The 27,617-nt window shown below is 62.7% G+C and overlaps 2 protein-coding genes across 6 annotated transcripts in view; both read right to left on the reverse strand.

The window, feature by feature from the left end:
• Window positions 1-23,546, reverse strand: HELZ2 (helicase with zinc finger 2). 5 transcript variants are annotated; one of them, XM_029916584.1, is made up of 20 exons: window positions 23,177-23,546; window positions 11,837-12,934; window positions 11,417-11,600; window positions 11,234-11,341; window positions 10,373-10,890; window positions 9,637-10,278; window positions 7,869-8,652; window positions 7,487-7,562; window positions 3,638-7,412; window positions 3,381-3,487; window positions 3,163-3,294; window positions 2,915-3,076; window positions 2,687-2,834; window positions 2,457-2,573; window positions 2,162-2,354; window positions 1,867-2,001; window positions 1,452-1,670; window positions 1,159-1,315; window positions 878-1,045; window positions 1-649 (listed from the first exon to the last, which is right to left on the reverse strand). In XM_029916584.1, the coding sequence occupies exons 2-20, from the start codon at window positions 12,853-12,855 to the stop codon at window positions 525-527; spliced, it is 8,769 nt and encodes a 2,922-aa protein (XP_029772444.1). In that variant the 5' UTR covers window positions 12,856-12,934; window positions 23,177-23,546; the 3' UTR covers window positions 1-524. The 5 variants fall into 5 exon arrangements, with proteins under 5 accessions (XP_029772444.1, XP_029772445.1, XP_029772441.1 ...); XM_029916585.1 differs by lacking the exon at window positions 23,177-23,546 and adding an exon at window positions 13,907-13,991 and having other exon boundaries at window positions 11,465-11,600; XM_029916581.1 differs by lacking the exon at window positions 23,177-23,546 and adding an exon at window positions 13,907-13,991.
• Window positions 23,547-25,027: 1,481 nt separating this feature from the next.
• Window positions 25,028-27,617, reverse strand: part of GMEB2 (glucocorticoid modulatory element binding protein 2) — an 18,408-nt gene continuing 15,818 nt past the window's right edge. Inside the window, exon 11 of the mRNA XM_029917268.1 lies at window positions 25,028-27,613. Within this exon, the coding sequence (XP_029773128.1) occupies window positions 26,955-27,613 (659 nt within the window). The 3' untranslated portion in view covers window positions 25,028-26,954. The remainder of the gene's footprint in view (window positions 27,614-27,617) is intronic.

A 27,617-nucleotide genomic window follows, 5' to 3' on the forward strand; every position in this document is an offset into this window, starting at 1 on the left:
TGGGCATGGAGCCAGAGAGAAGGGAAGGAAGGAAGGTAGGAAGACAAAAGAGGAAAGAAAGAAAGGGAAGAAAGACAAGCTGAGCTCCACAGCCGGTACCCAGTGTGCTCAGGGATGGGCTCAAAGACCAAAGAGTAGCTTCAGCAGGATTTCCTTCTGACCCCACGCCTCCCCAGCAACCCCAGAGGGTCCAGAGGACCTCCCCGCAGCCCTTGACCCCTGAGATGTCCCCTGTCACCAAATTTCCGGCGGAAAGGCTCAGTGGGGAGAGGAGTCTCCTCCCCAGTGCACGCTGGGGCCTGGCTGCTCTCCGCCCTGGGGGAGGCCAAGACTCCGGAAGGAGATTATTGCTCAGAAGTCGGCCTCAGAAACCCAGGCCGGTAGGCGGGGTGGCCAGCAGTGCCCACTGAAAGCACATGGGACGCTCCTGAGTGGTGCCTGGCAAGGAGCCCTCAGAAGAGGGCACGGAAGTTGTCCTCCAAGTCTTGGCGGCTTGAGAGCAGTGGGCATGTGGAGAGGGCTCTTCAGTGAGACACGGCTGGCCTCCTCCGAACTTGCACTTGGTTGGCGGCCACAAGGCTCTGCTGGGCTTCACAGAAGTCCAAGAATCTACGCCAGAGAGGGCAACAACGCAGGAGGCGGTGGTCTCCTGCAGGGGCGGGGAGAGGGCAGAGGAGTCCAGGGTACGCCCCGCCCCAGCCAAGCAGCCACGCCCTCAGGAGGAGCTCCGCCCCAGCCCTCACCCAGGGAGCCCAGCCCCCACGGGGAGCCCAGCCCCAGCCCTTCCCTCCCCCAGCCAAGCAGCCACGCCCTGGAGAGGAGCCCCGCCTCCAGGGAGGAGCCCCGCCCCAGCCCTCCTCCAGCCAAGCAGTCCCACCGAGGAGGCAGAGCCCCTCCTGGGCCCGGGTGATGGCCACGTTCACTTGGTTGGGGTCCACAACAAAGCCCAGGAACTTCTTAAGCCAGCTCTTAGTCGGCCGCTGGTCCAGGTCACTCTCCGGGCACGTGCGGACCGTGCTCACCAGCACGTAGCGCCACTCGCTTCCTGCGCGGTTGGGCAGGCATGCTGAGGCCGGTCAGCCGTCGCTGACCGAGCCGCTTGCATCCAGCCTCGTGGCCCGCTGGCCCGCGCTCCCCCTGCCCCAGAGCCACCCTCACCCTGGCTCTTGGTGACAGAGCACACAGTCACTCCAGCGACGCCCTCCTGCACAAGCCTCTTGCTGATCTCTGCAGCCTGAGCGTTGTAAGGAGTGAGAATCGCAACGTCCTTGGGCTCCACTGTCCTGCCCAGGGTCAGCTGCTTGGCGATGCGGACCTGCGGGACCAAGAGGGCGCTGTCGAAGCCAGCCCTGGGCACCGGAGCCTCACCTGTTCCCTCAGTTCCTCTGCCTCCTCCTCCAGGAAGCTCTCCCTGATCAAGGGGCACCAGGGAAGGTCTCACTGACACTCACCACCTCGGCTACCTCCTCCAGGTTGGCCTTGGAGTTTTCATTCCCTTCATCCGTGGACACCAGCAAGCTCTGTTCATGGCCTTGCACGTGGCCAAAAATGACAGGGCAGCTCTTCTTGTCGGCATGGCCGAGGATGCTGGGCGGCCGCCTCAGGCCCTGCCAGGTCTTCAGCGCCCCCTTGTAGAACTCCACGGACGGGAAGGTACAGATGTCCTTGTGCTGCAAAGCAGGGGTGAGCCAGAGCAGGCCACCTGGCCACCTGTCCCGGGGCCAAGAGCTATGGTCTGGGGGGCCTGCTGTGGCCCCATGACAAGGCCGGGGTGGACACAGGAGGTAGGGGCCTGGGCAGTGACCTGACTGGCACCCCCGGCCTCGGAGCACATCTTGGGCGGAAGTCGAGGCTGGACCGGCTTACCATGCGGTACTGCGTGTCCAGCAGGTAGGCCTCCGCGTGGTACCTCTCGAAGAGAGACCGGTCCAGCCCCAGGTTTTGCAGCTGCTCGTTCTTGACCACAGGCCGCAGCTGCTTGTGGTCCCCAAGGAGAACCACCTGGAGGGACAGGCAGGCATGGTCCTGACACCCTCGGTCCCAGAGGTGCCCAACTCCATGGCCATTGCCACTCGGCCGCTACAGCAGCGCCGCCCTCCTAGGCGGCAGACCAGGCCCAGGGCAGCTGCCGGGGCTTCCAGCCCCCGCCCGCCTCACTCACCTTCTCAGCCTTCGGGAACTTCACCAGAGGGATGAGGGTCTCTGGCTCTGTGGCCATGCCAGCCTCATCGATGAGGACCTGCCGGACATCCAGCTTCTTGAGGCTGGCTAGGGCCGCGCACGAGCAGGTGCACAAGATGACCGTGTGCCGGTCCAGCTCGAACTTCCGTGCCAGCCCCAGGACCGTCTTGTACCTGCGTGGGGTCACCGTCTGGTCATCCAGGGACACCATCCCCCCAACCCCCCGCCCCACCATCTCCATGGCAGAAGGCAGCTCCATGGCCCTAACTGCTTACAAGCTGAGATCCTCCTTGGAAAAGACCTCCCCTTTCTGCAGCCGGGCGTCAAATGCCCTGATGTGTGGTGCGTGGGGGTTGGAAGGCTGCCGGATCCTGTGGTGCAGGGTAATGCTCCTGGGGGGGCGAGGGGCAGGGGGACATCCGTGAAGCCCTGTGTTAACCCCTGTCCGACACAGGACGGGGGGCCTTTTGCCTCTACCCACAGACAGACAGTGGAGAGACTTCACCTGAGGGTCTGGTTGGGACGCCCCTCCCGAGGGGCTTTCTTGGGCAGACCCTTGCCGCCCACGCCCGGCATCGGGAACTCCGTGGCCTCCGCCTGCTCACTGTACACTCGAAGAGGCTTCAGCTCCGTTCTCCTGCTCAGGAGCAGCCCTAGGGGTGGCAGGGTGTGAGGGGCGGCCCCCCGGGGCAGCATCCGCGAGCAGGGCCCCCGCACGACCAGCCCAGCACACCTGCCAGCACGTCCACCGACTTGTTGGAGGGGCCGCAGTACAAGATGCAGGGGCCCCCCGGCTGCTTCTCCCCATTGGGGGGGCCACAGGCCCCCACCTGCTCTTCGTTTGACTTGTGAAACCAGAACACAATGTGGAAGCCCACCACCGTCTTCCCCGCGCCTGCAGGCAGAGTATGCCATGAACGGGGGGTCCTACCCAGCCACCCGGGCGGCCCAAGGCGTCACCAGCACCGGCGTGAGCCCCACCTGGGGGGCCCTGGATCACTGTGAACGGCTTCCTCAGAGCCTCGCGGATGGCCCCGTTCTGGCTGGGGTTCAGCGTGTGGCGGCATCCGGGCAGGTCAAACGTCTGCTTCTTCAGGAACCTACTGTAGGTCCCTAAAGAAGGGTAGGCCTTCCTGAGCAGGGGCCCCGGGCAGGGCCCAGGCACGCTGAGGGGACATGGGCAAGCTGGCGGGACCTACCCCTGCAGAGGGCCTGCGGGCCGTGCACAGGGATGGGCCGGCCCAGCGCGATGCTGATGACCAGCGGGAACTTGTCCGTCAGCCCATACACGGCTTCCTCCTTGCGGCTGGGGACGGGCGGCAGTGAGATGACACCGGAAGGTCAACAGGGCTGCCCTCAGGGAGGGGCCACAGCCTCACGAGCTTTCCCCTGACCAACGAGGGAACCCGGGAGGTCCTCCACCCACCCCGCCTGCTCGCTTCTCCTCGCCACTCACATGTCAGGAAGCTGCCTGGGCAGCACCTCAATGGTGAAACGGGTGTCAGGCCTCAGCACCTCTTCTGGAACCTTCTCCATGGCCATGTGCTGGATGAAGAAGTGTACCTGCTTGGGGATCTCCTGCCGGTCCGCCTGGCTCTCTCTCAAGTCCCGGTCTTCTGTCAGCCCATGGGCCACCCAGGTGTACATGTCGGGGTCGATGCTCAGGAAGGGCTCAGTGCTGGGCCTGCAGGCCGGGGCGGCCGGGGGAGGCTGGCCAGGCCCAGCATCGGGCCCGGCCGGCAGCCCCTCGAGCCGGATGCACAGGTAGCAGTGCCTGAAACTGAGGTCAGTGCAGTGCTCACTGAGGAAGGAGGGCTCCAGGTAGAAGGTGCCCCACAGCTGCCCCCGCGGCGTCCGCTCTGCGTCCCAGAACACCCTCACGTGCTGCAGCGTGACGGAGTCGTTCTCCGCGACCGCGCCCGTGGCGGCCTCCAGGGAGCAGAAGGGCCCCCACACGCCGCAGTACTCGCCCACGTCAGGATACCGGTCCCGCCCCGCCTGGGGCATCTGGCCCGAGAAGCAGTCACCCGGCCGCTCCACGTGCTCCAGGCAGAGGGTGAGGCCGGGTGCCACGGTCCACAGCTGCAGGGTCGGTGTCAGGAACCCGCGCTGCAGCGTGGCGCTGAGCTGCACCTGCAGCGTGTCCCCCGGGCCCAGCTCCCGGACCACCTCCACGAAGTGGCCGCAGTGGCTCCGCCGCACCCGCCCCAGCTCCCGCCGCCGGGGCTCCGTGGCACCGCGCTCCTGTATTAGGGCCACGGCCTGCGGCCACTGCTGCTCCTCCACCAGCTGCAGCAGCTGCTGCCACAGGGCGGCGTCCATGGGCCAGGTGTGCGGGTCGAGCAGCGTGCCGGGCAGTGGGGAGCACGGCCGGTCCGCCTGCACTGAGTAGATGCGGCGCCGCCATGACAGCCGCAGGCCCGGCTGCCTCGCCAAGCGGCAGGGGTGCTCGGCCAGCTGCAGGGCGCGGTGGTAGACAGGGCACGGGTCGGGCAGGCTCTCGCGGTGGGCTGGGAAGAGTACCTTGAAGCAGCGGGCACCCGCCTCCACGTCCAGCGCGAAGCCCAGCTTGCTGCGCGATTGGGCCTTGAGCTGGACCGCGAGGTACAGGCTCCGGGCCCGGCGCTCGTAGCTCTGGGCGCGCCCGTGCTGAAGGCTGAACTCCTGGCACAGCCCATCGATGTCCCTGGCGGAGTAGGCAGAGCCCCCGTGGCCCAGCACTAGCAGGATCAGCCGCTGCAGCACCACGTCCAGGTACCTGCGGATGGGTGAGGTCGCCCACGTGTACTGGTCCACCTGCAGCCCGTAGTGGCCAGCCGCCTGCCCTTGGTCCTGGCGGGAGCGGCCCAACGTGGAGCGGCCCAGGGCCTTGCGGAGGTCGAGGCCCACGGGTGCCAGGGAAGGGTGCATGTCATCCGTGGTGATGAGGTCCGCCAGACGGTCACCGTCGTGGGCACCGGCTGCGAGCTGGACCTGCCTCCACAGGGAGGTCAGAAGGCAGAGCTGCGTGGCGGGGGGACCATGGCCCCCCAGGTGGTGGCGGAGGTGCAGTGACAGGGGCACCAGCTCTCCGTGCTTCTCGCGCAGGGCTGCGAGCTGGCGGTCACTGGGTGCGGGCTGCCAGCGCAGCGGCGTGACCGTCCGCGTGCGCTCACTGCTCACCAGGAGCTCGGCTGCCAGGCTGTTGAACTGGATCATGTACTCTTTGACCATGACGTGGGCCACACGGAAGCCCAGCACACAGTCCTCGGCCGGCTGCTCGTAGTGGGAGTCCATCCGCAGGCGGCGCCGGCGCAGCGCCCGGGAGAGGTGGCAGGCAGCCACCACGCAGGCCTCCACGGAGTCCAGCCGGGCTGGCAGCTCCCGGCCGGCACCTGGGTGCCCCTTGATAACACGCTCAGCCTCCTCGTACGACAGCTGGCGGTCAGAGCAGATCACAGAGGGCGCGAAGCGCAGGCTTTTGAGCTGGTCACTGCCCTTCTCGACCGTGAGGAAGAGGGAGATAGCCAAGCGGTCCTGGCCAGGCAAGAGGCTGAGCACGTCCTGGCAGAGGCTGTCTGGCAGCATGGGCACCGGCTCCCGGTCGGGGGCGTAGAACGCGGTGCCCCGCCTGCGGGCCTCCACGTCCAGAGCCCCGTCCCTGGGGACAGAGCTGGCCACGTCGGCGATGTGCACGGCCACTTCGTACACAGGGCCCAGATCTCGGACGCTGAGGGCGTCGTCCAGGTTGCGAGCCCCCTGGGGGTCCACGGTGAAGGTCAGGAAGCCGCGGCAGTCCTCCCGGCGGCCGGGTGCCCGGTGCTTCTGCGGGGCCCTGCAGGTGGCAGCCAGCTCTGGCAAGGGCTTCCCCAGGCCGTGCTCCAGGTCCAGGGCGCGCAGGCCCTGCTCCCAGGTGCTGGCCTCAGGCAGCAGCTCCAGGACGACGCCCAGCGGGTAGTAGAAACGCTGCCGCCACAGGACGATCTGCACGCGGAAGAGCCGGCTGCGCCGAGCCTCGGCCGGGAGCCGCTCGAGCCCCGCCCGCTGCACACGGCCCTTTAGGACGCGGTGGATGGGCACCTGCAGAGGGTCTCTCAGCTCGGCCACGAAGATCTTCGGCACGGAGCCGTCGATGGGGGTCATGATGCGGGGGTCCCACTCATCCATGCGGCACACGAACACCAGCTCCCGGCGTCTCCTCTTCAGCACTCCCACCACGCGGCCCTGCAGCCTCCCCGAGGCGTCCGTGTCTCCACCAGGGACCTCCACCAGCACCTCGTCCCCGCTGAAGGCCATGCCGCAGCGCAAGCGCCCCCGGACCTGGATGGGGCTGGGGTCCACGTCGTCCAGCGGGAAGGCCGTCGCCCTCTCGAAGGTCTCCTGCACGAAGGCGCAGTGGCGGAACCGCTGAGGCTCTGAGCGGAGCAGTTTCCGCAGCCGGGCCCGCGGCAGGTTCGTGTACCCCCAGGCCTGGTGCGGGGACTCGGGCCTGGCAATGGTGTCCAGAAGCCCATCTTCCCGGACAGTCACCGTCACCTTCCGGCCTTCGTCCAGCAGCTCCTGTAGGATGGGGTCGTCAGCGTTGAGCTCGCTGTCAGGCCAGAAGTCAGAATCCGAGTCCTCAGGGTCCTCGGGGTCCCTGCTTTCCGTGGCTGCCGGCCCTGCCGCCACGTTGCCCCTTGCTGAGCTCCCTTCGGATGCCGTGTCCTCCGCCTCCGTGTCCCCTGCTGCTGGGCGCCCCCCGGCCGCAGACCCCGACGCTGTATCCCCAGCCTCTGTCGTCCGTGTGGCCGCGTCTCCTGCGGCTGTGGTCCCGGACAGGAAGGTACCGCCTTCGGCCACGGCCCCTAGCTCCACCTTTTCCGTGGCTGTGCACTCCGTAGCCGAGCCCTCGGCTGCCCCCTCCTCTGGGACAGTGCCCTGCACCACGGCTGCCAGCATCGGCTCTGCTCTGAGGGCCCAGTGCCGCCTGTGGACCACACCCTGCTCGATGTGCGCCAGCGACAGATCCTCGGGGAAGACACTGCGATGCTTCACACACTCACAGATGAAGCTCTTCCAGAGCTTGCCACAGGCCCCAAAGGAGCAGAGGGCCACAGCGTCGCCCACAGCCACCACCTGGGACTGGGCGCGTGTCATGACCGTATTGAGCACGCGGGCGTCCGTGAAGAAGCCCAGGGCGGGGGCCTCGGGGCTCTGCAGGCTGTGTTGGCTGTGCACGGTGCTCAGCACCACCACCCGGAACTCACGCCCTGCGAGGGGGTGCCGTCAGGCCAGGCCCGGCCAGGAGGGTGACCCTGCCTCGCCCCCCGCCCCCAGCACCCACCTGGCAGGACCTCGAAGCTGCCCACGGACACCTGGCCCAAGTCCTTCCTCCTCAGCTCCTGCCTTAGCGCGCTCACCTGGAGACACACGAAGGGACCAGCAGGCCTGGGTGAGTGCTCGGTGTGCAGTGAGGGTCCCTGGCAAGGCCGGGACACTGGCCCCCATGCCCTGGTGCCCTGGAGCCGTCCAGCCCTGGCATCAATCGCAGGGTTCAAGCCCCACATGGTCCCTGGTAGATGAACGCCTCAGCCGCCCTCACAGAGGCTGAGGAGGCCCAGCCGGGGGCGGGGCACGCAGGTCCCCCAGACCGCACAGAGACCCCGTCCTCCGAGCTTCTCTGCCGGGAGCGGGGGAGGAAGGCGGTCCCGGTGGCCGGGGCTTACCTGGGCGCCGTGGGACACCACGCAGATGTGCCTCTGCTCCCGGCTGCCCCAGCAGTGGGGCCAGGTGGCGTAGACCTCCTGCACCTTCTCGATGACCTGGGCGATCTCAGCCGTGTTGAGCCAGGACGTCCTTGACAGGTCACGCTCGGGGTTGCCCGCCACATGGCAGAACACGAGCGGGTAGTGCTGGGGGTGGCGAGGGACCTGCCCGCTGGCGTGGATGGGGTTGCCCTTGGCCACGTAGAAGTGCCGCGACACGAAGCGGAGGATGGCCTCGGTGGAGCGGTAGTTCTCGTGGAAGATGATGCGGCTGCGCCGGGCCGCCTCGTGCGCCTCCTGCTGGTAGTGCTGGAAGAGGCGGTACAGCAGCGTGTGCCCCGCCGCCCGGCCCCCCGCCACGCTGAAGAGCTTGGGCGTGACCTGCATGTGGTCACCGGCCAGCACCACGCGGGTGTGGGGCACCGCATAGCGCAGCGGGGTGAGCGCCTCGCACTCCAGCATCTGGGCGGCCTCATCGATGAGGATGTGCGAGAAGAAGCCGGCGGGCACCCTGAGCTCGCGGGCCTGGGAGGTGGTGGTGACCACGAGGCGGTGCCGCTCCAGCTCGGCCCGCGTGGGCAGGCGGAAGGCCCGGCCGTCCGCGGTCAGGCAGCAGTACCGCAGTGTGGCCGCGTCCGTCTGGCCCGGCGGGCGGTCCGTGTACATCACGCGGAGCGGCGTGGCCTCGGGGTGGCCGCTGCTGACATAGCCGTGGAAATGCTCCGTGATGTAGATGTTGGCCGCGCTGCGGGGAGAAGGGCCCGCGGGGCCTCAGCCGCCATCCACTGAGGCATCCACTGTGAGCCCAGCCTGGCCTAGATGCCAGGAGTTCAGGAGGCAGAGAGACCCGAGTCCTGCCCCCACAGAGCTTAAAGGTCAGCAGAGGGGACAGACACACAGACAGAGAAATAGGGGAAGGTCAGAGCCGGATAAGGAGAACTGGCAACAGCACAGAGGGTCTGGGTGGTCAGGGAGGGCTTCCCAGAGGAGGCGAAAGAGCTGGCAGTGCAGGGGAGGCAGACAAGGGCACAGCAGGGGCCGCTGCCCGAGGCAGCCCAGGGCGGCCCGAGGCCTCGGTTGGCCCTGAGCTCAGCTCCCAGTGGGCTGTCAGTGGGTGAGCGGGAAGGCCATGAGCAGCTGGCCCTGAGGCCAGGGCGTCCTGCCGGCTCTGCGGAGATCCAGGGACGCCCAGGCCCGTCGCGGGGAGGGGAGGGCGGCTCTGCCTGAGCAGCAGGAAGCGCCAGGAGCTGAGAGAACCATGCTGACCCCGGGAGGTTGTGGCAGCGAGAGGAGAGTGTGTGTTTCTCTAGGAGCACCCCCCCACCCCGTCCCCAGGAAGTGGGCCACTCCGGACCCCTATCTGCTCTCTCTGGTTCAGGGCCTTTGTGGAGGCACCCGCCCCTCACCCAAACAGCACTCCCTGACCCCGAGGGCACCCTGTGCTGGGCCTGAAGCACAAACGTGCCCTGTCCCTTCCGGCCCAGGACTTATCAGTGATCGGGGAGAGCCCCAGGGATCAGAGTGACCCTGACTCGGCCCGCGGGCTGCCCCGCCCTCCCCTCGGCGGGCACAGAGCAGCCAGAGGCTGGAAGCTCAGCCCGGAGGCCTCAGCAGGTCTCTGGAACCAGCTGCCCAGACCTCCAGGGAGCCCGGGGGCCCAGGCGCCGCGACCCCACCCCAGCCCAGGAGGCAGGCGGCGGGCAGGCCCAAGGGGTGGCTCTGGGCTCACCTGTTGGTGTGCGTGCAGATGAGCACCTTGGTGTGCGGCTGCCGGATGACCTCCAGGGAGGCCATAGCCAGCGTGTAGGTCTTGCCGGTGCCAAAAGGGCCGTAGATGAGCAGCGGGGCAACGGGCCGCCCGCCCCTGGGGCTGCTGCCCGCAATGAACCCCACTGCCAACTTCTGCTTGCTGTTGCCGCGCAGCGTGGGCGGCGTGGGCAGGGGGCGCGGCAGGTCGCAGCTGGGCAGGTGGGGCACCACCAGGCGCTCCTCGGGCAGCGCGTCCACCGCCTGGTGCCAGAAGCGGAAGGTCAGCGGGTCGATCTGGAACTGCACCTCCAGGACGGGGCTGGTGTCGGGCCGCAGACGCAGGGCCTCGCAGCAGCGGGCGGGGAGCAGCAGCCACAGCGCCTCCTCCGAGCTGGCCTGGGCCTCTAGCCGCACCTCGAACACTGTGTCGTCAGGCGCGGGCACGGGCGCCACAAGGGCTGTGCTGACCGCCCGGCTCAGCAGAAAGCCCTGGTCTGTGTCTGGCGTCAGAGAGGAGGGCGTGGGCACCTCGGCGTAGAGGGCTCCCGGCGGTGGGAAGACCATGCCCAGGGCCGGCGTCTGCAGCGCGGTCCTCAGGGACACAGGGCCCCGGAAGTTCAGCCTGGTGGGCGGGCCGGGGGTCAGCCGACCAGGGTGGGGGCTCTGCGGCCGGTGCCCCGCAGCCACTGCCCGCCGCCCGCCGCCGCCGCACTCACTTGGCCACCAGCTGTTGCTGTGCGCCTTCCTCCTCATAGAGGAACTGGTGCATCCTCTGGCGGTAGTTGGTGCAGGAGATGGGCCCTGGGGCCAGGCCACTGGGACTGAAGTCGAGGGCCAGGTCAGGCACCTTGTACTTGGCCAGCAGGGCCACCTGCTCGGTGGTTCGCTCCACGCCCGGCACCACGTGGCGGTTGCCAGAGTGCCAGCGCAGCAGCTCCTGGGGGCGGCTGCATGCCGTCCCCTCCCGGGGCCCCGGGCCCTGTGCCTGGCCCAGCTGCAGCGCCAGCTTCCGCAGCAGCACTGGCCTGCGGCCAAAGTCGAAGACCACCCACTGCTCGAAGGCGCCGAAGGTGGAACTGCGCACGCGCACCCGCACCCGGAACCTGGCTGGCGAGGCTGGCACGCGGAAGCGCTCCCCGCAAGCGTAGCGCTGGCCCGGCGGGAGGCAGGGCGCTGCCAGCCAGAAGTCAGCTCCGAGCTCCTGCTTGAGCAGCGCCACGTGCAGCAGGGGCTCCTGGGGGAGAGACTCGACAGTGAGGTGGCCCCCCGACCCCACCCAGCGGTCAGAGACCCGAGTCCACCTGCTGTGCCCCAAGGGGGTGCTCGGCGTGTCTGAACCTTGGGGTTCCCCTCTGCAGGTGGCCCAGGTGGCCCCCGTGGACGTTGGGCAGTATGACGGTGTAGCACCGGATGCTCAGGGCACATGCGGGACTAGCCTGGTCCTCATTCTCTGTGCCAGACCCCCCACAAAATACCCCGCAGGGCTCGGCCCAAGCGGCTGACCTGAGCTCCAGGCCACACAGACGCGGGTGAGATCCCGCGGCAGCAGCTCCAGACCCCGACCCCCGGCCCCTCACCTCAGAGTGGATGTCGAATGTCCAGCTGTGCTGAGTTTTCTTCCCGTGCGCCCGATGCACCGGGGGCTGGGCACAGGTGATGGACACGCCGGGGACGGTCCCAGTCAGCTGCACGGGGAAGCTGGCGGTCAGCCGCTGGCTCGGGTCTGGCACCCCCCACCCCGTCGCGTGGCCCCCACGCACCACGAGGACCTCGCTGCTGCTGTGCTGGTACTCGGCCAGCAGCCGTGCCTGGTAAGGTGCCAGCCCCTCCTGCCACGCGGCCTCCTCCCGCAGCGCCACGCTCTGCGCCCGCTGGACCCACTCCTGCAGCTCTTGGTCCGAATGCGCCTTGGTGCAGACGTCCCCGTACTCACAGAGCGCGGATCTGGGAAAGGGGAGGTCGGCAAGCAGAGCAGGGGTGGGGTGGGGGGAGTGAGCCCGCCCAGCCAGATATGGGCCTGTTGGGGGGAGGGGAGGACTGGGGGCTTCCTTCATCCTGTGCCCGAGAGAGAAAGCCTCAATGGACCCGCCTTAACCCACCTCAGGGGCCAGGGCAGGGGTCAGCCAGTAACACAGAGGGGACAGGAACCCCTGCTTCGCCCCCCACCCCGCTGTCCTTACTTCGGGCAGAGCTCAAACACGGAGAGCCCAGCGGGCGGGCTGCGGTGTTTCCAGGGCACGGCCAGGTCCGAGGCCACCATCCACGCGTGCTCCGGGGACGAGCAGTGGTTCTCAAAGGCCTCCTGGGAGCCGCAGGTGACCAGGCAGGCACGGCAGTACAGCTCGGCCCCGGAGGGCTGGCCGCGGGGGGCCGGGCGCCCCTCTTCCCTGGGGCCAGGGGGCGAGAGCAGGTCCTGCCTCTGGAGCCCCTCCAGCTGCTCGGCCTCCCACACGGCCATTTCCACGGCGCTGTGCGCGTACTGGCAGCGGGCCGCCCCGTGCCGGCAGGGCCGCCCGCGCCCCACGAACCTGCAGTAGGCCAGCGGCTGACCGTACTGGGGCTGCGGCCGCACCTCCACCACCTGCTGCCGGCGGCGGCCCTCGGGGCTCACGTGGGTCAGCAGCGAAGGGCAGGCTCCGTGCTGGGCGCACCGCCCCTGGGAGTCCACAGGGCAGAGGCGTGGCGGGCAGCTGCGGAAGCAGTGGGCACAGAGCAGCTGGAAGTGGCCGCCGTACTCGGCACGGATGGTGTCCGCTGGGCTGCTCGGGTGGCCCTGGGCCCCGCTGCCCTGCAGCTCGGACTTGAGCCACAGCCGCCGGACATTTTGCTCGCGCTCAAAGGTCCAGACCAGCGCCTCCTCGCGGCTCCGGGCAAACGTGCAGTGGTGGCGGTGGCGCCGGCAGCCCAGCCCTGGGCTGTAGTAGCGGCACACCTCGTAGCGGGCAGGATGCGGGAAGCTGGGCCGGCGGTCTACCTTGCGCCACACATGCCTCTTGGCCCCTTGCTTGAGGCGGGCCAGCAGGATCTCCTGGGGACAGCGGTGCTCCACCCTGCGCAGAAGGTAGGTGCTCTCATTGAGGCGCTGAGTGCAGCGGGCGCAGCCCAGACACAGGTCTACCTGGGCGCACAGCCTGGCCAGAGATAGCTCCTTGGTGGCCATCGAGGTGCTGGGTGATGGGCCAGACCCCGGGGACGTCATCTCTGGCCTGGCTCTGGAGTGGCATCCGAGGCTCGCGGTTCAGCTGGTCGTCTGGGGCTGTTCACTCATGAGGAGAGGTCTGGAATGGGAGCAGCGGGGAGCAAGGTCGGGTGCTGAGGCCAGGGGTCCACATGCCCCCAGGTGGGGCTGGACACACTCCGCCTCTCCGTCAGGCTGGGGGCAGAGGAAACAGAAGGAGGACCCTTTCCACCAGACAGGAGGAGAGGGCTGTTAGGTCCAAGAAGCTGGGCCCCACCTTGACCCAACCAAGACCCCTCCCCTTCCGAAAGGTTTCTGGGCCCTGCTCTAAAGGAGGCAGCTGGCCTGAGAGTGGGAGGGAGGTTGCCCCGGCAACAGGAGCCTGTAGGCTGGCAGAACCCTGGGGGCCCCTGGACGCTTGGGGCTCCCCGGCAGCCTCCCTCTTGGGCTCCTCCAGCACTGACTCATCTGTGGAGGGCACCCCCTGCTCTGAGAGACAGCACTCTGCACCTGCCTACAGGGGACACTGGGTTCCTCCCGTGGGGGCAGGGCCGGAGGCAGGCAGAACCTTTCAGAGGCTGGCCCTGCAAGACAGGACAGGACAGGACAGGACATTTTCCTCCCAGAGGAAATGGGGATACCTGGGATCTAGAACTTTCACAGGAAACTCTGAGGACAGCACAAGATGTTTTAAAAGGAAATGGTGCAGCCTCAGCCTTGAGTGGGAGCACCCAGCCCACTCCAAAGTAAGTCCTGAGTCCACCTCCAGAGGGACCAGGGGGAGAACCCAGAACCAGGTGGATACTCAGAAGACGCTACAGGGCTCTGGACTTGGGGTGCAGAGATGCAGGCCCTCCCTGGGGCTGGGGGCCTGAGGTGCCTCCAGGTCCCCCCACCTCCCCACCCCCTCGGGCAGGGTGCAGCCTCCCCCTCCTCTCCCTCTAGTGCGGGGGTCCCACGAAAGCCGAGCCCGGAGGGCGCTGGGCTGCCGCCGCCTGGCGGGGGAGACCCCGGCCCCCCAGCTCCCGCCCCCCGCGGCTGCAGACCCTCCCGGACCCTGGCCCCAGCTCACCCTCCGCAGATCCCATCCTCTGCGCAGCCCGGGGCATTGGTCCCCGCCCCGCTGAGCGATCACTTTCGATTCTGCCCCCAGGGTGACTCAAAGGCTGACGCCCCATCGCGGAAATTACCTCACCGCCCCCTCCCCGCCCCCTCCCCTCCCCCCTGCCCGCCCCCGGCACCGCCCTCAAATGACAGCTCTTCTCCCCGCCCCCACCGCGAGGCCCGGAGCAGTCTGCAACCCGGACTCGGGACTCAAGACCGAAGACCGGTGCCGGGAGTACACTGACCATGGTATCCAAGCAGCTGGCAAGATGCCCACCCGCCTGGGGCAGGGAGGTGGGGTGGGGAGGGGAGGGGTGGAGAAAACCAGAAAGCAGAGCAAAGGGGAAAGGTGCTCCCACGCACGCCGGGTGGGTGGCCGCTGGCTGCAGCAGCAGAGGCCTGACCCGGCAGCCCCTTCAGGGAGAGGGCTGAGGGCTGGGGCAGTGACCATCCAGTCCAGGTCAGAGGGGACCTGCCTTCTCACCTGGGGACACTCTGGAGTTCTCTCCAGCCCCTTAAAATACACAGGACATGTTTGTCCCATGCCAGGACTAGCAACCAGTGAGAGCTCTCCCACACCAGACAGCAGGAGGGGCCAGGAGCGTTTTGCAGCTTAATTGCACTGACACCCACTCCCCCCACCAGCCTCCCTGTGCAAGTGCCCGTCTCAGTCTCTTCTGGGGAAACAGGCACGGCGATCACCAGCCGAGGCTCAGCAGCTGGCAGCTAGCAAAGCACCCAATCCCCCCACTATTACCTGACGTGACCCCGAGGACCCTTGCCTCCTAGATTCATATCCTGGTAGAGTCCCCTTGAGCACCGAAGAGAGCTAAGACACGGCAGCAGCGTGATGGCCGAGGCGGGGTCAGAGGACACCGCGCCTGGCCCGGCTCTCGGGCTGCCTGGGGGAGGTGCCAGCCGCCACGCTGAGGGGGCACTCAAGCAGCAGCCTGTGGAGAGTCCCAGGCCAAGGAGGACCGAGCCTCCCGCCAGCCCCCTGCCCTGGTTGTCAGGATGCCTGTGAGTCATCCAGCGAGAGCGCCTTCCAGGTGAGTGCAGCCTCAGGAGAGACCCCCAGCGAGAGCCACCAGGTAAGCCACTTCCGACTGAGATAATCCACGTTTCATCTTGTTTTAGGCCACAAAGTCTGTGCGTGATTCCTCACAGGGCGATGGAGAGCCCATACAGAGTCCTGTTCCTTGGTGAAACCCCCCTACAGGGAGCCAAGGTCGGCATCGTGTCTGGAGGGGCGTGACGAAAGCTCTCCTCTAAGAAGAACTTGGCTAGGTGCGCCATGAGTGATCACACCGGGAGCCTCAAGACATACCAGCAACGAGTTAGAGGACGTGACTGAGAAACATATTCCATAAACAACAGCAGCAACAAAGGCCCAGGGATGAGCTGGACAAGAAATTTGCGGGAAAACGGAAATGTTCCCAGGAGACACAGTAGAATACCACTGAAAATGGAACAGAATGCTGCATTCTTGGATGAGGGACTTAACGTTACATAAAGACATGAGTCCTTTCTAAACCTACATATGGATTTAATACAATCTCACAAACATACAGAGAAGAATCTGGGGTAGACACACTCACTTTAATTCACTGAGAAAAGCGTAACACAAACAAGCAAGAAGAGGCACGCGGATCACAACAAGAGTCGTAAACACCAAAGCAGAGGGCCATTCCCAAACTCACGCCACAGGCCCACACTCAGCCTGGCACCAAAGCCCGATGGGCACCACAGTGAAAGACAGTGAAAGCCTGGCAGCCCCGATGAACACAGATGCAGACATTCTTACCAAAATATCAGCAAACCAAACTCAACAGCGTATTAAAGGGATCCTCTAACGTGACCAAGTGGGATTTATCCCTGAGATTCAAGACGTTCCACGTCTGCATCAAGAAAGGTGACAAAGTGACGCGTCGCATCTACAGAGTGAAGGACAAAACTCACAGGGTCATCTCCACGGAGAGGAGAAAGCGTGTGGCACCGCACGGCATCCTTTTACGATAAAAGCGGTCAACAAGCCGGGCATGGGAGGACCGTCCCTGGCATAGTGAACACCGGATGTGACAAGCCCACAGCTAACATCCTACTCAACGGTGAAGAGTTTAGAAGCCTTCTTCCAAGATCAGGACCAAGACAAGGGTGACCACTGTCACCATCGGTAGGCAACGCAGCACCAAAAGTCCTAGGCACATGAACTAGGGAAGACAGAGAGATACAAGGCACCCATTTCAGAAAAGAAGAAGTAAAGCCCTGTTTGCAGATGGCATAATCTTATATTAAAAACTCCTAAAGACTCCACTTCGAAAACTGTTAGCACTAATAAGTTAATGCAGTGAAGTTGTAGGATACTAAATCAACACACCGGAATCATTTGTATTTCTAACAAACTATCTGAAACAGAAATAAAGAAATCTCATTTACAATAGCATCAAAAAGAATGAAAGGCTTAGGAATACATTTAACAGAGGAGGTGAAAGACCTGTACGCTGAAAACAGTAAGATATTGATAAAGAAACTGAAGAACACACACACACACAAAATGGGAAGATAGTCCATGCTCATGGATTGGAAGAATTAATGTTTGGGAAATGTCTGTTCTACCCAAATCGATCTACAGATCCAATGCAATCCTGACCAAACTTTCAACAGCATTTGTCATAGAAATAGAAAAAACTATCCTAAAACTTATTTGAACCACAAAAGACCCCAAATCGCCAAAGTAATCCTGGGAAAAAATAACAAGCTCCAATTACAAAGCTATAGCACAGTACTGGCATAAATACAGGCCCACGGGCCCTGGAGGCAGGACGGAGAGCCCACACGTAAACCCGCATTGGATACGGTCAACCAATTTCTTATAAGCGTTCCAAGAACACACATTGGAGACAGGCACGGTCTCCTCAACAGGCAGCGCAGGGAAAACCAGATGTCCACACGCAGTAGAGGAAACTGTCCCCTCTCTTACACGACTCGCAAAAATTAACTCAAAGTGGATCAAAGACTTAAATGGAAAACCTAAAACCACAAAACAACTAGGAAAAAACACAGGGAGAAAGATACTTGAAGTTTGTCTTGGCAATGATTTCCTGGGTATGACCCCAAAAGCACGGGCAGCAAACACTAACTAAACAAGTGGCATCACATCCGACTGAAGAGCTTCTGCTCAGCGAAGGAGCGATCAGCAGATGAAAAGGCAACGCTCAGAATGCAAAAACTATCCACAAAACACGCATCCGACGAGGGGCTACTCCCCAAAATTTGTAAGCAGCACCTACAGCTCAATAACAAAATTAAATAAATAATCAACTGTAAAAATGGGCCGAGGACCTGAATGGATATTTTTGCAAAGGCGACATACAAATGACCAGCGGACACATGAAAAGATGCTCAGCATCGCTCACCATCAGGGAGACACAGATCAGAAGCACGAGACACAACCTCACACCTGCAGGGATGGCTGATCCCAAAAAGACAAGAGATAACAGGTGTCAGGGAGCCCGAGGGGAACCCGGGCACTGGTGGCAGGAATGTAAACCAGGGCAGCGCAGTGGAAAACAGTATGGAGGCTCCTCAAAAAAAAAAAAAAAAAAAAAAAAAGGCTCGTCTGACCCGGTGATCTCTGGCTGTGTATCTGGAGGAAATGAAATCGGGGTCTCCCAGAGCTGTCTGCACCCACATGCTCCCTGCAGCCCTTCTCACAATGGCCAAGACGTGGAAACAACCTCTGTGTCTGTCATTGGATAAATGAGTGGAGGAGACACGGATTTACAAAGAGTAAGAGGGTGCCAGTCCCACCAGGTACGAAAACACACCGTAAAGCCACGAGAGCGTGTTTCTGCAGCGCCAACGGACGAGTGGCTCCAGGCAGCAGAACAGAGTCTGGAAAACGGCCAACTTGCACGCAGGAGCCCCACACGCAGTGGGAGGCGGGGTGGCGGGGCCCGGGAGGAGACGGCTGCTCCGACTGCTATGATTCTAACCGAGCGTTAGGACAACCGCTTAGCACCTTGAAACAAAAACAGGGCAGGGGGTTCTCCACCCAAGACCTGACGGCAAAATAAAGCAGCAGAGGGATCAAAGATTTAAACAGGAAAGAAAATCAGCCCTAAAGTCACTAGAAGAAGCCAGGGAAACCTGTGCTGGTTTGTCCGCCACGCGGCCGTGGGAAGGCCTCGCTCGGGAAAAGCAGCCCAAACGGCCGTGCGCCCGTCCCCTCCCCGCCGGCTTCTAGTTCCCCGACTTCCGAGATCGGCTGTGGAAATCAGCAAACTGTTTTTTCCCTTCTCAGAGAACCAGCACTTAGACATCTACCATTAACACAGTCAAACACACACACACACACACACACACACACAGGAGGGACAACAGTCAATAATGTCAAAACCGAAACACACACTGACCAAGAATTATACTCCATCTCAACAGCTAAAAGCTCTAAACGTAGCGAAACCTCCTTTTGAGGAAATGCAAGTTCAGACTACATGATATTTTCCACCTCTCCATCAGGAAGGTCCTCAGACGTCGTGCTGGTGGGGAGGGGGCCTCGGAACGGGGACCGCAGTGGCAATCAGGCGGCGCGGGTCAGAAGCGCGGGGACACAGCCCTCCGACGGCTGACGGATGCATGTGCGCAGCGCGTGGTGTCTGTGGCAGCCTCCTGTCTAATCACAGCGGCGGGGACACCCCTGTGCGCCTCGTCACCAGGATCCCCTCCCCCGTGCCACCCACTTCTCTGAGGCCATAAAAGAGGTGGCATCTCAAATGTTGTGAAATGCCGTTTTTTCTGAGATGCTTTATTAGAGAAGAAAATTGGGGTGCACCACAACGCACCTTGGGTTTTTAAAAGAAGATTTAAAAACTATATACAGTTCAAAAGTCAGCTGCAGAAATCAGAAGTAAACTGCACGGGCAGGAGAGGAGGGAGACTTACTTTTTTTCTTTACTTTTTTGGACGTTGGAGTTTGGATTAGGTGCACGTACTCCTTAGGCAAATACAAAGGCAGGAGTGTAAAAGGCACCGAATAGGACACTGATTCATGGGCTCTTGTGGAGAAACGGTCCTCTGTCCCTTTCTTGTCTCTCATGCTGGGGTGACAGCCTTTCACCTTCCAGCCCTGCAGGCCTTCCGGATGCCGATGGCCCCGATTTTGTCATCTCCAGCCCAGCCGCCCCGCCAGCCCAGACCCGCAGGCCACCCCTCCCCCTGCTCCTCCAACAGCCTCCTGCATAAATAAATGAGCAGCCGCCCTCCCGGGTGCCCGGCCTCCAGGCCCCTCCTCACCCCTCACCTCCAACCATCAGCAAACGCTGCGGCTCCAAACCCAAGCCGGCGGCAGCCTCCCGGCCCCCAGGCCCCTGCCAGCCTTCCCACACTCCGTGGGCTGCACCACCCGCTCTACAGCAGCGGGATGGGGCTCGGGAAGGGATGGTGCTGGCAGCCAGGACAGCAGTAACCGAAACAGGAGAGTCACGTCGTCTCCAAGCGTCTCCCCTGGGCTACCCGGTCGTTAGGTGGAGACACTTCGCCTTGGGACCAGGCGCGGCACGGGGAGGGACGGCCCCTCCTGTGGTTCCAGCCCCAGAATGCAAAACCTCAAGCCGACCGCAAGGAAACATCGCAGATGACAGAACGACGGCCTCCTCAGAGCCGTCCAGGCCAGGAGAAACCACAAAAAGCTGGCGGTTCGAAAACCCATATCCGAATATATGGAATTATGAGACAGTTGACAAAATGTGAATGTGGGCTGAGACCCCTCAGCACGAAGTCTCCGGGTTAAGATCTACAAACTACGTGTTCTCAGCAAACAGGCGCTAAGGGCCAGGGGTGAAGGGCGCGCCGAGGACGGCTCAGAGATCAAACCAGATGGGGCAGGATGTCTGAAATTGGTGAATCCAGACGAAGAGTGTATACACGTCCTTTTGCACTGTTTGCACCTTGAGTGTAAGTTTGCTTGAAATTATGTCAAATTAAAAAGTAAACAAAGCATCCGCCCCACACCTCCCCGGGTTAAGCGGCAGCTCCTCGTGCGGCCTGATTCCTGGTGATTCAAGCCCTGCCCTCACCCCCTGTGGCCCTCCCTCCTCAGCAGAGCCGCTGGGAAAGCCCCCCAATAACCCTGCTGACATCACTTGGGAGTGAGGGGCTCGCAGGCCTCGGGATCAGGCCTCAGTTTCCCTGCCTGGTCCTCAGCTACCCCTCGCAGTCTCCGGTTAAGATCCACATAGAGAGAAGTTTAATACCCAGGTCCAGGCCCCCAAGGGGCCTCCCACCCAGAAGGTCACACCCTGGCCCGGGAGCAAGGAGGGGATTGAATCTATGAACTGGAGGGTCCCAGTGTACCTGGGGGGCAGGGGGGGTGCAGGGAACAGTCTAGAGGCCTCCAGCACCGTCCTCACCTGGGGAGCCTCGGGACAAAGGCCTCCTCTCGGAGCTGCATCCCACCTGATTCGAGGGCCAGGAACGGGAGGTCCCACCCCAGGAAAGGTCTACACAGCTGGTGGTCCCAGATGTCCTCCCCACCTTGACCCTTCAACGGCTCTGCGCCACCGCCCGTGCACCCCCACCCCCACTCAGAATCCTTCCTGGAGCCCCCAGACCAGGCCCTGAGCCCCTGGAAAGCGAGCTCTGTGGAGCTCATGAGGATGGTCACTGTGAATGTTCAGGATAATCTCACCAGAAAGACTGAGGACAATCCCCAAATCTCCCTGTTGTGCCCCCAGGAAAAGGGAGGCCTCACTGGGGACAGGTGGAGGGCGTGTCTGCACTCCCAGCAAAGGGAGGGGCCGCCCCCAGGGGACCCGGCGCTCTGGGGGCGCTGCAGCCCCAGTGCAGGCCCCGGGCCTCCCAGCAGCACCTGGCCTCTCCCCCAGGACGGAAGCCTGGTAAGCTCTGTCCGCTGGGCTATACCCGCCTTGATCCCCAACCCACTGGTGGCAGAGAGGGAGGTCCTGGCTCCATGCACCGTCCACACCAGGCAGGAGGCAGGATGGGAGCCAGGTCCTCGCAGGCCAGAGCCCAGGGTCTCCTCTGTGGAAACACAGTCCACACTCCTGACCTCTGGGCGTCACTCCTCAACATGCAGCCAGCCTGCCCTGTGGCCTCCCAGGCGGGGTCTGGTCCCCAGCCACCCTGGAGCCTCCAGGAAGGACCTGGAGGGGTCAGAGGGGTTCGTCTAGTAAAGAGGAAGTTCATGACAATGAGCACACACCGTGAGCGTCCGGGGGGCCACGGGGTGGGTGCAGCCGGCCCACACCCGGTCTCTCGAAGGGGCCCCAAAGCAGGGAAAGGGCAGCTTTCCAGCCGCCGGTGCCGGGACAACAGAGCTGACCGGTGGGGAGAAAATGAAGCTCAGCCCTAGCTCATCACACAGACTGAGGGCACAGGCCACCTAAACGTCAGTGCTGACGAGTGAGGCAATTGTGCGAAAACAGAGTAAGTCACGACGGACTCGGGGTGGCCGAATATTTCTTTAAAAGAACATGAGAAGCACTAATATAAAAGAAAAAGTTGATAAGCTAGATTTCGTAAATACTAAAAATTTCTGTTCTTCAAAAGGTACCAATGGGGAAAAAAGGCAAGCCACTGACTGAAAGAAGATATTCAAAATCCACATCTCTGATGAAAAGATGCATGCAGACTATTTGTTTATTCTTAAAACTGAATAATATTTTCAAAACATGGTTTTAATGTTCAATCTTAATTATTTTCTAAATGTTTATATATTTTTGAGAGAGAGAAAAACAGAGTGTGAGCAGGCAAGTGGCAGAGAGGGAGAGAGACACAGAATCCGAAACAGGATCCAGCCTCCAAGCTGTCAGCACAGAGCCTGATGTGGGGCTCGAGCCCGCGAACTGTGAGATCATGACCTGAGCTGAAGTCAGACGCCCAACCGACTGAGCCCCCAGGCGCCCCTTGGAGGCATGGTTTAAGAAGAGTGAACAAAATAGAGGCTCCTCAGTGGCTCAGACGGGTGAGCATCCAACTCTTGACCTCGGCTTAGGTCATGATCCCATGGTTGTGGGGTCGAGCCCCGTGTCAGGCTCCGCACCGACAGCTTGGAGTCGGCTTGCTCTCTCTCTCACACACACACGCGCACGCACAAAATCTTTGAACACACACTTCACACAGGAAGATATATAAACAACCACAAGCACATTAAAAATGTGCCCAACATCCCTGGTCACCAGGGAAAATGCAAATCAAGCGATGTGTCACAGGAGAGTAGTGAAGTGGGAAAAGCCTGTAAACACGGTGCTGTCCCACGGCCCTCGGACACCGCTGGCGGGATGAGACGGCGCAGCCACGTTGGAAGACATTTGGGGGGTTCTGATAAAGGTAAACAAACGCCTACTCGTGGGCCAGCAAGTCTCCTCCTACGCGTCTATCCAAGAGAAAGGAGCATCGCCTCCATCTTAGCAAAGCCCGGGCTGGGGGAGCGCCCCCTGCTGGTTGCAGGGGTGGAGTCAGTCTGTCCTCGAACTTGTGCCCCCAAAACCTGTAAACAACATGACTGTTCCCCGTGAGGCTACGGGACAAGCAAATTCTGGTGCAACTGTTTTTTTTTTTTTAAGTTTATTTACTTATTTTGAGAGAGAGAAATGTGGGAGGGGCAGAGTGAGAGGGAAGGAGAATCCCCAACAGCTCCATGCTGTCAGCGCAGAGCCCAACATGGGGCTCGATCCCACGAACCATGAGACCATGACCTGAGCCAAAGTCGGATGCCTGGCCGAGCCCGCAGGCGCCTTATGATGAAATGCTACTCAGGAAACCAGAGCGCAGCAAGCGTGCCCGCAAGAGCACGAAGGAATCTCAAGTACGTTCTGCTGAGTGAAAGCGGTCAGGCCCCAGAGAGTATTCATTTATTTATTTTTCATGTTTTATTTATTTTTGAGAGAGAGAGAGAAAGAGAGAGCGAGCGAGCACGAGCAGGGGAGGGGCAGAGAGAGAGGGAGACACAGAAGCCGAAGCAGGCTCCAGGCTCTGAGCTGTCAGCACAGAGCCTGATGTGGGGCTCGAACCCACAGACTGTGAGATCATGACCTGTCGAATGCTTCACCGACTGAGCCACCCAGGCGCCCCTCAAAAGAGTATTTAATATATGACTCCATGTGGTTGAAGTGCAAGAACAGAAAAATGATTACAACACCAGGCCAGCAGCACACAAGGCCGCCATCCTCTCGTGGCGCAGGTACCCTAAGCAGAGAAAAGTCACGTTGAAACTGACCTGGAAATTCGAGGTCCCGGCTGAGGCCGCGGCAAAAGCACCGTGCGGATCCGAGGCTCTGGCAGGAGCGCCGCTCCAACAGGAGGCAGCGGCTGGAGGGCCCCTGCCCCGGGTCTTGGCCCTGACCAGAGACCAGGACCAGGTGTGGCGCGGATGGAGAAGCTAAAGGAGACACAGTATGTCCCAGTTAATGTGGCCACATAGAAAATGACCCCAAAACTCAGGGAGACAGAACAGCCACTCATTATGCTCTTGGGGTCTGCGGGTGATTGGAAGAGGCGCGAGGCCCGCGATGTCCAGAGCCTCAGCCAAGCTGGCACTGCACGCCCCAGGATGGTCGTGTTCTCAGAGCTCAGCGGGTCCCACTCCTGCTGCCCTCCCCAGCCCCGCCTCCCGACCGGGGCTCCTGCCACGTCGCCGTCGTCGTCGGTGAGGCCCCAAGGCCGGCCGGCCTGCGGCACAGCGAGGGAAGTCGGACACCCACCACTGTGGGAGGGGGGTCACAGAATTCCTGGACACGTTTTAAAGCCACTGCATGGAAGAGAGCTGAGTTATCTACACGGTAGGAAAAAAGTGAGGAAAGAGAAAGCAGAGCCAGCCCAGAAGGAGGCACGAGTCAAAACAACGCCTTGCAAACACTTCAGCCTCCGCTGGAGCGACTCCGTACTTATCAGAGACGCACCAAACACGAAAATGAAATACAGTCAAAAATAAAAGAGGAGGGGCGCCGGGGGGCTCAGTCAGTTGAGCATCTGACTTCAGCGCAGGTCATGATCGCGCAGCTGGTGAGTTCGAGCCCCGCATTTCAGAGCCTGGAGCCTCCTTTGGATTCTGTGCGTCCCTCTCTCTCTGCCCTTCCCCCACCCCCAAAAATACAATAAAAACATTAAAAATAATAAAATTAAAAAGGAAAAAGACATTCCAGGCCCCTACCAAACAAAAATAAATAAAAGCTGACATACCAGTATTGATTTTAGGCAACCTAGAATCTGGGGCAAAGATAAAAAACACCCACAAACTAGAACTAGGAAGGCGCGTTACTTGACAAGAGGGAATTCTCCACAAGGATGTTTCTCAAGCTCTGTGACTCGGATCTGCAACCAGAGCTCCCGAGGTGCCGCGCTCTGTGGTCCCCTTCCTCGCACGCCGCCCGAGCGGTGTCCCCGGGCCAGGCTCCCGCGCTCGCAGGGCTGCTCTTCTTGGCTTGCAGTGCTCCTGAGGGGTCCCCACCAAAGCAGGCCGCTGCAGAGCCCCTGCCCCCCCAGGCCTCTCCAACCAGGACGAGCCCTGGGCACGGGGGATCAGGGGACCAGGGGTCAGGCTCCTCCGGAGAGGAGTGGGGAGCCTTCAGAGCATCTGTAGTGAGATGCCTAGTGGTCAAGGAACCCCTAGAAAGGGGTGTGGAGGCCAAGTACCAAGGACACAAAGAGGCCCCTCCCCCCACCGACGACCAGATACCTGCTCCTGGGGAGCTCCAACCAGGGCCAGGGACCTCGGCCCACACCCCGGCTCTGCCGCCCTCTGGCTCAACCTGCCCCCACGCGGAGGCAGGGGTCAGGCCTGTCCGCTTCAGCGCGGGGGCCCTGCATTCCACCTCAGGAACCCCTCAAGTGCAGGACCCCGAGGCTTGTGCGCGTGGGCGGGCGGTCTCGGCCTTGCACCGCTGCCCAAGGCCCACCCACCACTCGAGGACATCATGCCCTTGGCCTCCAGGAAACTGCACGGGGAGGGTGGGGGCAACGGGGAAGGCCCCAGACCAGACTCTCAGGAGCAGGTGGCACCGTCTGCAGTGGGCACACGCCTGTGTGAACTTGGCCCCCACCACCTTTCATTGCAAGAGTCGGACACAAATTACGAAAAATGTTTTTACTTTAAATCAAAGTACCAAGCAGATACTTGCAAAACAACGTACAAAGTAGAACCCGGATGCTTCCCTGCCCCAGCCAGCCTCTGAGCCGCACAACCCTGCCCGCCAGACACAGCCCCAGGTTCTGTCCCCTGGGGACTAGAAGGGGGACCTCGCCCTCCTGGGGTGGGGAGGCCTCCGAGGCACAGGTGCCAGGCAGGGGGAGGGGCCACGGTCACTTCTGAAGCTTGGGCGTGGACCCCCTCCGGCGCCCTGTGGTCTGAGGGCGGGGCGACAGCTTCGGAGGGGGCGGTGCGCCTGACTTTGACAAAGGCTCCAAGGGCAAAACGCGGTTTAATCAACCACGCGGCTTCCTATGTGGTCTGGGCTGGTGCAGGGGGGCGGGCCCAGCTGGGCCGCGCCCACGCCCGTGGGGCCACACTGCCGAAGGCGGCAGGAGGCAGGACTCAGCGGAGAGGAGCGAGGATCCCGCTGACCCATGACAACAAACTGGTTCACAACAGAAAGAAAACAGAAAGAAACCACCTCCGTGGCTTGACTCGGGGGCCGAGACCTGCTCAGGTAGTTCTGGGGCACCTGACAGATGGAAGGATGGACAAACAACCCAGTTCCCTTCAAAGCACGGAGTGGGGGCAGTGGCTGGTCTCTGGAGCCCCCTCCCCTTCCCCTAAACAAGGTCTTCAGCAGGATCAGAACTGGAGGGTTGGGGGGGAGCCCCGGGAACCTGCCACTCGAGGGCGAGGGCTGGGCGAGGGCGCCAGGCCTGCAGGAGCCCCCTGCCTGGTTTTCCTCCTGGGTCCCAAGTCACACCTGCAGACAGCCCACGATGGCCCTGCCAGCGGGCATCCTGGGTCCCCCACGTGCCCTCGGACACTAGCGACAGCCAGTGTGGTGGGGGTGGGGGAGTCCTGGGGAGCCCAGGGGCCAAGCTGTCACAGTGGCCCCACCAGCGGACTGAGCACAGGGGTCGATACCGAGCCCCCAAAAATCTTCCTCCGCTCCTGACTTCTGCTTGCACCCTGCCCCCCCACCACTGGGACCACAGCCACAGTCACACTGCCCTGGGGGCCTGCCGGAGCTTACACAGCCGACAGCAGGAACTGGTGGCACGGTCACCCGAGGGCCCTCCCTACAGTCCTGTACAAAACACCTGGAACCCAGAGCAAATTCGGGAAGCCTAGGCACTCAGCATTGTTTAGTGTGAAAATGCTATAAATCTGACTCTTCCAAGAAGCCTACTAAACAATTCACTTAAAAACACCCACAGTGCTTGTGCAACGGCCCCCAGAAGGCTGAGCACCTGCTGGGCGGAGGGAGGGGGGGTGCTGCCCCGTTCTCGACCCCGGGCAGATGGCAAACTCAAGCTGCCGGGGCCCTGGGATCCGCACTCCAACCCCCAAACACTCGGGAGCCCCAGACCGGGGCCACGTGCGGACCAGAGACAGGGGAGCAGGGCGCCAGGCCACACTAAACCTACAGAAAACTGTGGGAAGAAACCAAATCCATAGGATCCATGGGTTTCCACACTTGGGGACGGTTCCCAAGACACGTGTTAGTGACACCCCCTCCCCCAGCCGGCTCCGGCCCCCCCAGGGGCCCCCCACACCACGGAGTCTGCGCCCCGCTCCCCGGCTCTGCCTCCTCGTCCTGTCTGGCTCCTCACCAGGCCTGACGTGTAAACGGTGTCAATAAGCAACAGATGGAAAAGTCTGTTTCCCGAAAAAGAAGGGGCAGAGGCCCCGAGCGGAGGGCTGGCCGCACGGCTCTGCAGCTGCCGATCGTCCTTCTCGTCCTCTGGGTTGGTGCTTCCTCTCTTTGGTTCGGCCCGATGGGGCCCGCGGGGCGCCCGGCCGTGGCCTGAGGAGAGGAGCCGGCCCTGTGCCCACGACGGGCCTCGTCCGCCGCCGCCGGCTACTTGTGCTCCCGGCCCTCTGCCATGGCAGCCACCTCGATGGTGGCCGTGTGCTCCTCGGGGCCCGAGGCGGCCATGGCGCTCTCGACAGCCCCCGTGGGCACGGTCACGATGGTGCTGCCCCCGGGCGACACCTGGGCCACGTTCTGCAGGGTGGGGCCCAGGCCGGGCAGGGTGAGCAGCTGCAGGGGACTCACCACCTTGACCACAGTGCTGCCGTCCTGCATGGCGGCCGTGCTCAGGACGGCGAGGCTGGACGCGTCCGGGTGGATCTCCACCGTGCTGGGGAAGGTGGCGCCCGACGAGGCCAGCACCGTGTAGCCCCCAAGCAGCGGCGAGGCCGGCGAGCCGGCGGGAGCGGCCTGCGCGGGCCCCTTGCCCAGGGCGGCGGAGGGCAGGGCGGACACCACTTTGCCAAGCGGCACGCCAGTCAGCTGGGAGACGGGCACGCCGGGGCTGAGGGCGATCTGGGCAGACTGGGTGAGCACCTGCGAGGCGATGGCGGCTGGCCCAGACGTGGCCCTCGCGAGCCGAGGCCGCTTCGCGGGGGGCGGCAGGGACACGGGCGTGAGCGTCATGAGCACGTTGCTGAGGTGCTGAGATTTGTGCTTGAGTTCCTTGGCCCGGCGCCGGTGCTCATCACACTGCTGCTCCAGGGCTGC

The sequence above is a fragment of the Suricata suricatta genome, chromosome 12 (assembly GCF_006229205.1).
Source record: "Suricata suricatta isolate VVHF042 chromosome 12, meerkat_22Aug2017_6uvM2_HiC, whole genome shotgun sequence".
Taxonomy (NCBI): Eukaryota; Metazoa; Chordata; class Mammalia; order Carnivora; family Herpestidae; genus Suricata; species Suricata suricatta.

Excerpts from the sequence above, each read along its gene's own strand:
- HELZ2 (XM_029916584.1), bottom strand. The coding sequence starts at position 12,855 with ATGACGTCCCCGGGGTCTGGCCCATCACCCAGCACCTCGATGGCCACC. Across the intron at positions 10,891-11,233 it reads CATTCGACATCCACTCTGAG|GAGCCCCTGCTGCACGTGGC; the intron begins GTGAGGGGCCGG and ends TCTCTCCCCCAG. Across the intron at positions 3,488-3,637 it reads CCCAGGCAGCTTCCTGACAT|CCGCAAGGAGGAAGCCGTGT; the intron begins GTGAGTGGCGAG and ends GCCCGTCCCCAG.